The sequence below is a fragment of the Bos indicus genome, chromosome 16, assembly GCF_029378745.1.
Source record: "Bos indicus isolate NIAB-ARS_2022 breed Sahiwal x Tharparkar chromosome 16, NIAB-ARS_B.indTharparkar_mat_pri_1.0, whole genome shotgun sequence".
Taxonomy (NCBI): Eukaryota; Metazoa; Chordata; class Mammalia; order Artiodactyla; family Bovidae; genus Bos; species Bos indicus.
Genome location: NC_091775.1, coordinates 54700925 through 54714389, shown reverse-complemented (window position 1 = coordinate 54714389; position 13465 = coordinate 54700925). Strand labels below are relative to the sequence as shown.

Sequence of the window (13465 nt, the reverse complement as noted above, 5' to 3'; positions counted from 1 at the left end):
ATTGGCAGTGTGAACAAATAGTGAGTGCATAGACGGAAGGTGAGAATGAGCTTGCTGGTTCAAGGAACAGAGAGCAGCCGGGGCTGGTGCTTGGTGAGCCTTAGGGACTTTGGATAGGATGAAGTTGATGTGAGAGGTGAGGGCCAGTTCTGTAGGGCTTCCCGGGTATTTTCAAATGGTAAAGAGTCTGCCTGCAATGCAAGAGACCTAGGTTCAATCCCTGAGACAGGAAGATCCCCTGGAGAAGGGCATGGTAAACCACTCCAGTATTCTTGCCTGGAGAATTCCATGGACAGAGAAATCCAGTGGGCTCCAGGCCATGGGGTCACAAAGAGTCAAAGATAACTGAGTGACTAACACTTTCACTTCACTTTTAAGAGCCATGAGAAGTTATCTTTTATTCTGAATGCAATGAGGGGGCCTTCTCTGGTGGCACAGTAGATGGGAATCTGCCTGCCAATGCAGGAGACATGGGTTCGATCCCTGGTTCAGGAAGCCACATGCATCAGAGCAACTAAGCCCATGTGCCCACAACTACTGAACCTGTGCTCTAGAGTCCAGGAACCATAGCTACTGAGCCCATACACCTAGAGCCCCTGCTCCACAATAAGAGAAGTTAACGACAGTGAGAAGCCCGCACGCAGCAACAAAGACCCAGTGCCAGCAGAAGTAAATACATTAAAAAATAAATGCAATGGGAAGCCACCAGACAGAGACATACTCTGATTTCCAGTTTTTTAGAATGTCACTTTTCCTGCCCTGGGGAGATGAGACTGTTAGCGGGCAAGAGTGTGCTAATATGTTTGTTCACTGCTGCTGCTGCTGCTAAGTCGCTTCAGTCGTGTCCGACTCTGTGCGACCCCATAGATGGCAGCCCACCAGGCTCTCCATCCCTGGGATTCTCCAGGCAAGAACACTGGAGTGGGTTGCCATTTCCTTCTCCAATGCATGAAAGTGAAAAGTGAAAGTGAAGTCGCTCAGTCATGTCTGACTCCTAGCGACCCCATGGACTGCAGCCTACCAGGCCCCTCCGTCCATGGGATTTTCCAGGCAAGAGTACTGGAGTGGGTTGCTATTGCCTTCTCCGTTTGTTCACTATTAATACCATACTTGAGGACGGTTTCTTCAGCTGGACAGCCTAATGGACCTGTCAGCCTTCTGAAAGAGGGCACTTTTAATGTGTTTTTGGAATTGTTTGACTGCTGTTCTCTTGCAAAGATAGTGTATGTGATTTTCTTGTTCTTTGTCTTATCTGCTTATCCTTTCTGCAGTTTCACTCATTCCTTAACCAAGTACAATTTAATGCTATTTCAGGAGACTGAAGCTCGTTTTATTTTTTTCCCCCAGCATCTAGAACAGTAACCAAGAATATTGTTTGCAAGTCTAAACAAAGAAGAATTGTTCATGGAATTTGAGTGTTTTAATACTCTCTGATTCAGATGTTTTTGCTGGTGACAATTGCTGTGGTGATTAGTATTAGTCTGTTGTGCAGGAATATGTGAATATTTTTCAAGGTTTCATAGTATTGTGAATATACTATGTTGTGTACTTAATATTAAGGGATTGAATCTGAACTCTCCTGTCACCTACTGCTGTTGCCCCGCACCCGCCCCCCCGCCCCCCGCCCCAACCTCCACCCCAGTGCTGGTTTTGGTCAAATCGATATGTAAGAAACAAGATGCTTTAATTAAATAGGTTAAAACTGATACAGTGACTTGCAATCAATCTCTGGGTGAAGTGTATAAAAGGAGTTACTGATAGAAATTTAAGTGAAATGTCAGTAAAGCTTGTTTCTTCTTATACTTTTAAAAATAAAGACATTAGTATGAGACGTCACATGCAGTCTTATGTAATAGCAGCCAGTGCCACTGCTCTGCTATGTACTAAACCCAGTGACTGTTTATCTGAGACTGTGGAGAGAAGGTGGAGCAGACTGATTCCAGGCCACATGTGGTATTGGATCAGACCTGTGGTCATTGTGAGGACCAGAGTGGACTTTACTTAGGGAGATGGGACATTTTTGGAGGTTTTTGAGCAAAATAATGCTTGACTTGGGTTAAAGAAAAACCTTGAAAAATTTTTTCTATGGCATTGACATTTTTTTCTTTATTTTCTTTTTTGTTGTTGTTTAGTCACTAAGTCACATCTAACTCTGTGATCCCATGGACTGCAGCACATCAGGCTCCTCTGTCCTCCTCTGTCTCCTGGAATTTGCTCAATTCATGTCCATTAAGTTGGTGGTGCTATCAAACCATCTCATCCTCTGCCGCCTCTGTCTCCTTTTGCCTTCAATCTTTCCCAGCATCAGGGTCTTTTCCAGTGAGTTGGCTCTTCTCATCAGGTGTCCAAAGTATTGAAGCTTCAGCTTCATCAGTAGTCCTTTCAATGAATATTTAGGGTTGATTTCCATTAGGATGGACTGGTTTGATCTCCTTGCTGTCCAAGGGACTCTCAAGAGTCTTCTCCAGCACCACAGTTTGAAAGCATCAGTTCTTTGGCGCTCAGCCTTCTTTATGGTCTAACTATTACATCCATTCATGACTACTGAAAAAACCAAAATTTTGACTATATGGACCTTTATTGGCAAGGTGCTGTCTTTGCATTTTCATAGGCTAAGTTTGTCATAGCTTTCCTTCCAAGGAGCAAATTTCATTTTAGCATGATTTAAAGAGAGAGTGTAGGATTCACTTAGTTATTTTACTTTAAAATCAACTTTAAGGTGTAATTTATGTATAGTAAAATATACTCATTCAAAAGAGTGTTGACAAATGTTCACACTCATGTCACTACCCACCACTCTCAATATATAGGGCGTTTCCATCACCCCCAAAAGTTCCTTCTTGCTGCTCTGCACCCCTCGGCCTCCACCCCAGGTGACCACTATCTTGCTTTCTGTCCCTATGGTTTGGTCTTCTTCTGTTCAAGACTTTCAGGTAAATGAAATCATATAGTGTATGTTCCTTCGTGTTTATCTCTCTTTGGTCAGCATATGTTTTTTAGATTGATCCATTTGTTCTGCATGTTAATGGTTTATTTATTCCTTTTACAGGATATCTTTTATGGGAGACCATCTAACCATCTAGATAAATCTGTTTGTAATATTTCTAAAGATTTGGTGAAACTGTGGGATGGCTGCTATCTTTCATTTTCGATGTCTCTCCTGCTTTTTTTGTAATCCTAAAAATATGTATGGTGTAAAATATCAAAACCACTTTTGCGTTGTAGCATATCATTAATTTAGAATTTTATTTTTTGTAGGTAACTCTAAGTACCAGTTTGATGTTAAAGACTTAAAAAAGCCTTCCAAGTAAAGTGATTCCAATCCGTTATAACTTGAACCTCAATTAGAGAACGTGTAGTTCAGGCAACTAATGCATTGAATGATGACAGCACTTAAATCTCACTTTGAATCATGTATTCTACTAGGTAAATAGCAATTTTTATAAAATCCAGGACATTGTTTTTTGGTTAGAAAATGTTAGGTTATTTCTGAAATTTGAAAAAGAAATTAGCCACTCGAACAGCATTTCCTTACATAACTGTGGAGGGAACTATGACAGAAGGCTTATCTTCTTGTTCAGATGTTAATACTTCATTAGAGAAGGTTACAGGGTGGTTCAGCTCTGCCTCACCTTTGCTGTCCTGTGACTCATATTTCTCCTTCAGTCCTGGCTTTGCCTCTCCAGCTGTCTGAACTTGGGCAAGTCACTGCCTTCCCGGTGTTTGTTCTCACCTGTTAAATAGGGATAGTAGTGGTTCCCATCCCATGTGGGCAGGAGTAAGCAAGTAGTAAATGTGAAGCACTGAGGCTTTATCACATCTTGTCATTCCCCTGCTCTGAACCCTGCAGCGCCCCGTGCTCTCCAAAGGCTGGTCTCTGAACCTTGGTGGTGAAGGTTCTGCAGCATCTGGTGGCGGCCGCCTCTGCTTTCTCCTGGCTCACTCTGACCTGACCTCTTTTGGTTCGTAAACTTGCCAAAGCCTTTGTCTCCTCAGGATGTTTCTCTGGAATGCTTAGTCCTCCCACATGGCTCATTCTCATCTTTCAAGACCAAGTCTCTGTATCATCTTCTCTGAGATGTGCCTGCCTCACCCCCAGCTACCCTAACTAAAACAGAGTTCCCTTCTTATCTCTGATTATCACAATGAGATGATTATCAGCGTTCACTGGTCCCAGTGGGAACTCCCCACCAGTCTCCTGCATTAGCCGGTGGGCAGGACCCTGCCTCCTCCCTGTTGCTTTCTTCAGTTCCTAGGGTAGCTGGTGCTGGCATGAGGGGCACCAATTGGAAATCTGTTGGAAAAGTGGGAATTGCTGCGCTATTTCAGGTTTAACGGATGGGCAGTGGGCATTGGAGGGAGGGATCAGATACAGCAGATTTTAAAGGCTCACCAGCAGTCTTTGACTGTTGACCTCCCTCCGTTCCCTGAGCCTTTTCCTGGCCTTTCTGACACCACGCCTGCCTTTGGGATGTCTTCGTCTAGGTCTCCTCTGCTCCTTTGACCCTCAAACAGTGGTGTCCTGAGGGCTGGTCCTCACCATTGTCTTGCTCTCTGCTCCCTAGTCTCATCCACTTCCTTGGACTCTGTTACCAGCTGAGTGCGTCTCCTCTTAAAGCCATCATGCCTCCGGTACCTCCTGGCACTTGACTGTCAGACACTTGTTTGTTTGACTGCTCGCAGTGACCACTGTTCTGAGCTAGGCATCTTTGCTGGGCTCTGGGTGTGAGGCAAGTGAAACAGACCTGCGCTGTGTGTCTGGGACCTGTTTGCTAGAGAGACCATAAACCAGGCCAGACTGTAAGTGTGTCAGAGTATAGTGTGCAATGAAAGGCAAGAGTGGGAAGCAGGCCTGATAGGGACCCTGCTGGGTAGGACTGTGGGGAACAGACTTCCTCTGGGTAGGGAGGGGCGTAGAGTGTACACACACACACACACACACTCACACACACACACACTCCCTTGGGAATCCCCAGGCCTTTTCTGAGATTGCAGCAGCTCCACCATCACACACACACACACACACACACACACACACACACACACACACACTTGTTTGGGAATCCCCAAACATTGCTGAGATCGTAGCAGTCCCACCATCTGGGGCTTAAAAGCAAAGGGTAAGAACTCTGTTTTCCTTGTCCATTCTTACAGGAGCCCAAATGGGACAACAAGCTGTTGCTTTTAATATACCTCAGTTTGTTCTAGTCTCTTTTACTTGTTCTTCTTTAGTGATGAGCCATGAAACCCTTCAAAAAAGCCAAACCCTTGTGCCTGTAGGGGAACAGCCCCTCCCATCGTACTTAGGAAGCTGCGGGGGGTGAGGGGGCCTGACTGTGTGGCCCCGGCCTCCTCCCTGATCCTCTTGTCACCACACACTCCAGTCCTCTGCCTCTTGGTCCTGAGCTAGGAGGTACCAGAAGGTCAGGGGTGGTCTTCCTTAGTCCAGCCATCCTCAAGATTTTTGTTTATGTCGATTATGTATTTAGATATTTCCTGTGAAATTGAAACAGGTTTTAGGGAGAAATAGATTCACAGGAAATTGTCAAAGTATTAATAGTAGAGCCTTGTGTGGTCCTTTGCACTCAGCTTCCCCTGATGGTAATGTTTTTACTCTAGTGCAGTATCAGCACCATGGAATCAACATGGCCCGGTGATATTAGTCAGACTGTAGGCCTTATTCGTGACTCAGAATATTGAAAACACAAGGTTAAACAATTGCACATTCCATTAGCCAGTGGAATGATGACATCATCATATGTCAAAGGCTCCAGAAAATTCCCCTGTACACACCTGAGAGTCAGAAAGGCAGGTGACATCTTAGTATGATTATAAAAATGGCCCTGACCGTATGGATGCCCAAAAGGGACTTTCCAGGCATCTCCGGGTTGCAGTGATGGTTTAGTAGTGAAAATGTGAACACCTGTATGGGTTTACTTTGGCTCCATGACTCTGTGATTTGGGAAAATTACTTGACTGGGCTCCTCTGAGGTATGGTGTTTGAGAGTCTTGCCCCTGAAGCTGACTGTTGAGGTTTGAATCCTAGCTTTGCCACTTACTCGCTGTGAGCACAGTCAGGTTTCAGTTTCATCTGTAAAATGTGGTTATAGCAGGACCCACAGCTGGCTGGTAGTGTAAAGATTACATGAGGTGCTGCAGAAAGAGCTTGGGATTGTGCCTGGTTAGTACCCTAGGTACTGTCAGTGTTTGCTGTGAATATGGTGAGGACTCTCTGAGGCCATGTGTGGAAAGTGTTTGGTAGTGCACAGCTTGGCCCAGAGGAAGGAGCGAAAGTCCTGGTCCCTGGGCTGCCACCATCCAGCCTGGAAGGTCACCCTTGGTCAGAGGAAGAGTATTACAGGAAAACATAGAGGACCTTTGAGAGGCTCTACAGCAAGGTCAAAACTGGAGACTCCAAATACCTGTGAGGTTTTTTGTGTTAGAAAGCAGAGCAGGAGCAGTTCCTCTGCTGGTAGTCTTGAGGAGGAGGCCTGGGTCAGCTGTGTTAACCGTTGTGTCTTCACTGCCAGCATGTGCCAGCACTTGGGAAGTGTTTATTAGTGACCGAATGATGGGCAGGAGGCTTGTGGCAATTGATTGGGGCAGAGAGGGGATACTGACTTTCTTTGACTTTGAGATAGGAATTTGTGACATAGAATTAAGGAGATCAGTTTATAATTAATAACGACGTAGCTTGCTAACTTAATCTTACTATGGTAAATCTGATACTACCATTCCAGATCAGTTCACTGATAACTTGTTTCACTAAGTAGGGAATTCAAGGGTTCTTACGCTTTCTGTTACATAACAGGTAAGTAGAGAATCCTCATAGTTTCCACTGTATTTGTCACAGTGATCAGTGTCAGAAACCTTTGAAATGGGCCTGGGCCTTGATTCTGGGCTATTTCAAATCCTAAAAGATGATGCTGTGAAAGTGCTGCACTCAATATACCAGAACATTGGAAAACTCAGCAGTGGCCACAGGACTGGAAAAGGTCAGTTTTCATTCCAATCCCAAAGAAAGGCAGTGCCAAAGAATGCTCAAACTACCACACAGTTGCACTCATCTCACACGCTAGTAAGGTGATGCTCAAGATTTTCCAAGCCAGGCTTCAGCAGTATGTGAACTGTGAACTTCCAGATGTTCAAGCTGGTTTTAGAAAAGGCAGAGGAACCAGAGATCAAATTTCCAACATCCATTGGATCATCAAAAAAGCAAGAGAGTTCCAGAAAAACATCTACTTCTGCTTTATTGACTATGCCAAAGACTTTGACTGTGTGGATCACAGCAAACTGGAGAATTCTTCGAGAGATGGGAATACCAGACCGTCTTACCTACCTCCTGAGAAATCTGTATGCAGGTGAAGAAGCAACAGTTAGAACCGGTCATGAAACAACAGACTGGTTCCAAATCAGGAAAGGAGTATAGCAAGGCTATATATTGTCATCCTGCTCATTTAACTTCTATGCAGAGCACATCATGAGAAATGCTGGACTGGATAAACCACAAACTGGAATCAGCATTTCCGGGAGAAATATCAATAACCTCAGATATGCAGATGACAGCACCCTTATGGCAGAAAGCGAAGAACTAAAGAGCCTCTTGATGAAAGTGAAAGAGGAGAATGAAAAAGTTGGCTTAAAACTCAACCTTCAGAAAACTAAGATCATGGCATCTGGTCCCATCACTTCATGGCAAATAGATGGGGAAACAGTGGCTGACTTTATTTTTCTGGGCTCCAGAATCACTGCAGATGGTGACTGCAGCCATGAAATTAAAAGATGCTTGTTCCTTGGAAGAAAAGCTGTGACCAACCTAGACAGCATATTAAAAAGCAGAGACATTACTTTGCCAACAAAGGTCTATCTAGTCACAGCTATGATTTTTCCAGTAGTGGTGTATGGATGTGAGTTGGACTGTAAAGAAAGCTGAGCGCTGAAGAACTGATGCTTTTGAACTGTGCTGTTGGAGAAGACTCCTGAGAGTCCCTTGGACTGCAAGGAAATCCAACTAGTCCATCCTAAAGGAAATCAGTACTGAATATTCATTGAAAGGACTGATGCTGAAGCTGAAACTCCAATACTTTGGTCACCTGATGCAAAAAACTGACTCATTTGAAAAGACCCTGATGCTGGGAAAGATTGAAGGTGGGAGGAGAAGGGGATGACAGAGGATGAGATGGTTGGATGGCATCATTGACTCAATGGATATGAGTTTGAGTAAACTCTGAGAGTTGGTGATGGACAGGGAGGCCTGGTGTATTGCAGTCCATGGGGTCACAAAGAGTTGGACATGACTGAGTGACTGAACTGAATTGAACTTGATTCTGGGACAGCAGAGATGGGGTCCTGGGAGGCTGTTGGCCCCTCTGGAAGGAGGAGTGTGCAACCTGGCCTCTGCCCCTCTCATTCTGTGTGATTCATGCCTCTCCAGTGGCATTACCCTGCGTCCCTCTCCCGCCACAGCTATAGCCGTTCCGCTGTCCCCTGCCCAGCTCTGGACTCGTCAGTCTCTGCCTGTCTGATCCCTGAACTCACCACACTTATTCCTGTCTCAGAAAGGTCCTCTCCTGGCCTGTTTTTCCTGCATGCTGTCACCCAATTTCCTTCTTGCTTCTCGAGAGGTCTCCCATGAGCACTCTGTCTGAAATACCCCCTTTCCTTTCTCCCTTCACTGTGTCATCTTCTCATTCTTGATTTCTCTTCAGAGCATCAGTAGCTACCAAGCACTGTATATCTTTGTTTAATTTTGTCCATCTTCTTCACTAGAGTGACATAGTATTGAGGTATGTGTGATGCTTTAAGCATTATTTGGCCCACAGAACGGACTCAGAAATCTTGTAATAAATCGAGACACTCCAGTGTCTTTTAGACAAAATCAACCTGAGACATAGTCCCAGGCCTGTTATTCTTTAGTGTACGAACCAAGGTTACCCTGTTTTGAGTATAGTGTTACATGTAATATATTTTATATATATTTATATATATATATATAACCCCAGTTTCCCAATTATGGAAATGTTGGGAAGTGAAATTTTCTTTAAAATATGCTTTTATTCCAAAAGTTTACTTGTCAAATGATTGCTTGAAATTGAGAGCATGCCACGTTTTCTAAAAAAGAATCCTTATGTTGACCCAGAAATACCTATCTCAAATTCAGGCATGCATAGAGAAAATGCTTTCAGATAGATGACTTAGCTGTGCTTTCCTAGCCTTCTTTTTTCTAAAAAGTTCAAGTTAGCTTGCAAGAATCACTTATTCATTCAAGTATATAAGTGACAAGTGTTTCAGGTCTGCTGCTGAGTATTGGGAATGGAGCATGGAGTAAGGTGGATGCCATCTGTCTTCCCTGCAGTCTGATGGGGGAGGTACAGTAAACATAATTATACAAGCAATTATTTAAAATTGTGATAAGAGCTATGAAGGAAAAATAAGGAAGGAGAGAGGATGGTTCTGTTTAGGCAAGCCATCCTACCTCCTCCTACTTCCAACTTCGTAGAAAATGTTCCCTGCAGTTTCCAGCAGTAAGCACCACAGTGGAGGTTCTGACAGCCGGAGAGGTGAGAGGAAGGTCCTGGAGCTGGCCAGTGTCTGGAAGGAGGTCCTCGGGTTCTCGTTGAGCCCTGTTGTAGTGTGAAGGATACTAAAACAGGAAAAAAGCTTTGCTCTTCTAACTAAAGGAGCCCAAATTAAAAATCATGGATTTGCTGAAGGCAAGTAAGTATGTATATGGGAATTTTTCTTGTTTCTTTTTCCTGTGGTTCTTCTGCTGACGTCCTTTATATTCCCAGGTGTCTCAGAAATTTTAATATAGATGGCCTCCAACTTAGACTCAAGTTACAAATTTGCTGTGGGGATGACCATTCCTCCCTTAGGTTACCATCTCCTGTTGACATTTCTATGGAAATTTGGAGATTTTAGGGCAGAAGTTGTCAGATTGTATTTCAGCAGAATCTTCTCCTTTTGAACTCGTTGCTTTACTGAGGTATAATTGACAAAATTGTAAGATATTTAAACTGTGTGTACATTGTGGTGGTTCAGTATACCTACACATTGTGAAAGGATTCCTACTGTCCAGTTAATTAACACACCCATCAGCTTGCATATTTCTCTTTTTCTTTCTTTTTGGGAGGAGGAAGCATTTAAGTTCTACTCTCTTAGCAATTTCAGTTCTGTACTACAGTGCTATCAACCAGAGTCACCATGTTTTACATTAGCACTTCAAAGCCGATCTAGCAGAATTTTAACTGTAAACACCACAGTGGTTATAGGCTTGGGCTCTGGGGATAGACAGAGACTCAATTCCTATCCTTGGGCAGCTTGGACCACTTCCTAAGCCTCAATTTCCTCTTGTGTGTGTGTGTGGTAGTGGGGCAAGGAGCTGGGAGGAGGCACTAACAGGGCCTTCCTGTTGGGCTGTCTGGAGTAAACTCGGTCTTGCACACAAGATGGTTAGCACAGTGCCTGAGGCCCAAGGAAGTTCCAGTGCACATTGAGCCTTTAGTAGTTACCGTAATAGTGCCTGGCAGTATCAGTTTGAGTTAGCTGACACACTGTCTTTTCAAAGTTCCTGGGAAGGTTAGATGGTGTCACATCCTTTAAAATCTTTTCTAGGGTTCACTCCGAAAAAGGGGAAGGAAATTCCCACTTATGTACTAACTGGCTATGTGCTAATGACTGTGGCTATGACTTGTTAATATTGTTTAATTTATCCAAGTTAAACATAATTATTATGTAGCCTGGATATCAGTTACCAATGTAATACCTTTTCCCTCTTTTGAAAAATTTAGTCACATTTCCGAAATTCTGGTTTATAGATTAAAATTTTTTAAAAATGAGAGCATTGTATTTAGAAGTGAGAAATTTGTGTGCTAAATTTATTCACACTTTATCTACTAAAAAATACCATAAGATCATTTTCTGGGGCAGTTTTGATATTCCCATGTTTAGGAAGGTGTTGAACTTGTGCTTGGTGATACTGTCAGGACCAAGGCTTAATCAGGCAGGATGGCAGTGTGTGTGATTCTGGAGAGCATGCACCATCACATCTGCCCTGTCCAGGGAATGATCCCCAGGCCTTATGTGCCCACTTTTGCACATTCCAACTCAAAATAGCAGAGTAGACCTTCACAATGACTTGCTTCTTGTTGTGGGATCTATTTCTTTCCAAGCAGCCTGTTGATATATATATATATATATATATATATATATTTTTTTTTTTTTTAAGTTGAAATGCTAGGAGTACAGAAATTCGAATGATACTCTCTTCTTGGCACAAAGCATTCTTAAAACTACAAGATCTTCACTGTGGGAAAATTAATCACTTTATCTTGGAGTTTGCTGCTTCCCTGGTGGCACAGAGAGACAGGAAAGAACCTGACTGTGATACAGGAGACCTGGGTTTGGTCCCTGGATTGGGAAGATCCTCTGGAGAAGGGAATGGCAACCCACTCCAGTATTCTTGCCTGGAGAATCCCATGGACAGAGGAGCCTGGCAGGCAACGGTCCCTGGAGTTGCAAGGAGTCGTACATGACTGAGTGACTGAAACTTCCACTTTGCTGTTTGCCTATGTTGGTTCCTTTGAAAGTCCTTCAGAAATATTTCCCTCTGCAAAGTGAAATAAAGAACATTCAGACTACAAAACCTATCATTCTTAGCAGGGTCGTGATCTGCACGTCAGTTCTTTAGGGTTTATGTGGTGCCAGTTAATAGCCACCTGATCTTCCTTTGATTTGAAAGTTAGTTTTAGAATAACAGTCATGATCAATGAGTTGACTCGGTTCTCCCCTTTCTATTCCCTTAGATTTCTATTTTTTTTCTATTCCTTTAGATACAAATCTAATAGAAATTTTATTTAATATTTACAATGAATTTTTGCATATACTTAGTAATTTCTAAATTCTCTATTTCTCTGAGACTGTAATTTTGTGGAGATGTTGCTGTTTAGTTACTTGGTGTACGGTGATACAGTACTGTTTCCTGGAAAGGTCACACTTCTGTGGAGGGCCCAAAATAAATTGTAGTGTTCTTGCTGGAAATTGTCAAGCTTTTGTTGCTGGAGGAATGAAAGCATGGATGGGATGGGGGTCCAGTTGGCTGGCATGGCCTTTACAGCATGTGCCAAAAGTGTTCACTTAAATAGAGAGTGTTAATTTTTTTTTTAACATCCTAAGATGCTGATGGTAGTCTTTGATTTAAAAGTAAGCTTAAGATGTAATTTGCTACCAGATTCTGTGGGAGATTAAAACAGTATGGTGCCGAAGGTTTACACAGTTTTAAAATGGTCACAGGTGGCTGGAGCAAACGAACACAGACATGCTTGAAGGTTACAGTGGTTTCCTTTGGAGACTTAAAAACAAGCAAAAAAGCACCTCCTGAAATGCTTGACATCATCGTTTTAGTCTGGCTTGCCAGCTTTAGGTTTCCCTTACATTTTTGCATATTTGTTTATTGGACCAGAAAAAAAAAGTCAAAACAGAACTGGGTTTTCTTCTTTTTGCTATTATTCTTCTGTTTCTTAACTTGCAGAACGCAGCTGAGCCTGTGGTAGCCACGGAGACCCTGGCCGGGGTACCTGAACATGTGTTTCGAGGACTTCCGGAGGAAGTGAGGCTTTTCCCATCTGCTGTTGACAAAACTCGGATTGGTGAGTGCTAGGTTCAGGGGAGGAGAGGGCAGGGAGAGTGGGCTGTGGCCAGGCTTCCTCTGGGGGCTTCTCAGGTGGGGAGCTCACTCCAAAAGCAACACATCTATACTCTTGGCTTGTTTTGAAGAGTTTGTTTTCCAGTTAAGAATGCAGGGTGGACAGGAACACCTTCACATGCACCCACCCTCCTTCGTGACTCAGCCTGAGCAGCCCCTTCCTCTGTGTCTCCCCAGGGCTCTTCTTCCCACAGAATGTATTGCTTCTGCCTCTGATTTCACTGTGATTTGAGTGTGATGATGGTATTATATTTATTTCATTATTTTGTATTTGTTTTCATATCCATCACTTGCATTGATCATGAGTGCCTTCATTTCTTATTTATCTTCATGCCTCCAGTAACTGACGCTCTTCATGGGCCTCAGTGGGTATTTGAGTGAATGATGAGTGTGTCCCAATGTGTCTTGCTAGAATTTCTTGTTGAATATAGCCAAGCTTTTTTGTATTGAGTCTTGTTTTTGTGTTCTAATCTTTAGATAGAAGGCTAAGGAAATAAGTTACAAAAGTTAGAGTACAGTCTTAGAAGAAATCATGTTTATGTCCTGTTTTCTTTTTTTAAAGATGTTCTTCTGATATTCTGATATATATGTGTGTGAATAAACTTTTAATAAATGCTTTTCCTAATTCTCGTTGAAAATTATTCAGTGAGTAATTTGTTCATGAAAGTGGTTGATTTTCTCTCTCCACTAATTAGTTATTAGCTGGGATATCAAATGGAATTCATAGCAGACTTACGGGTGGTAGAATTAGTTCATCATAGC

General features: G+C 43.0%; 1 protein-coding gene across 6 annotated transcripts in view; it reads left to right on the top strand.

The window, feature by feature from the left end:
• The window catches only part of PRDM2 (PR/SET domain 2), a 133905-nt gene that overhangs the window by 22774 nt on the left and 97666 nt on the right, over positions 1-13465 (top strand). For all 6 annotated transcript variants that reach the window (XM_070768470.1, XM_070768466.1, XM_070768468.1 and 3 more), the window contains one exon: positions 12530-12647. In XM_070768470.1, the coding sequence (XP_070624571.1) occupies positions 12530-12647 (118 nt within the window). The remainder of the gene's footprint in view (positions 1-12529; positions 12648-13465) is intronic.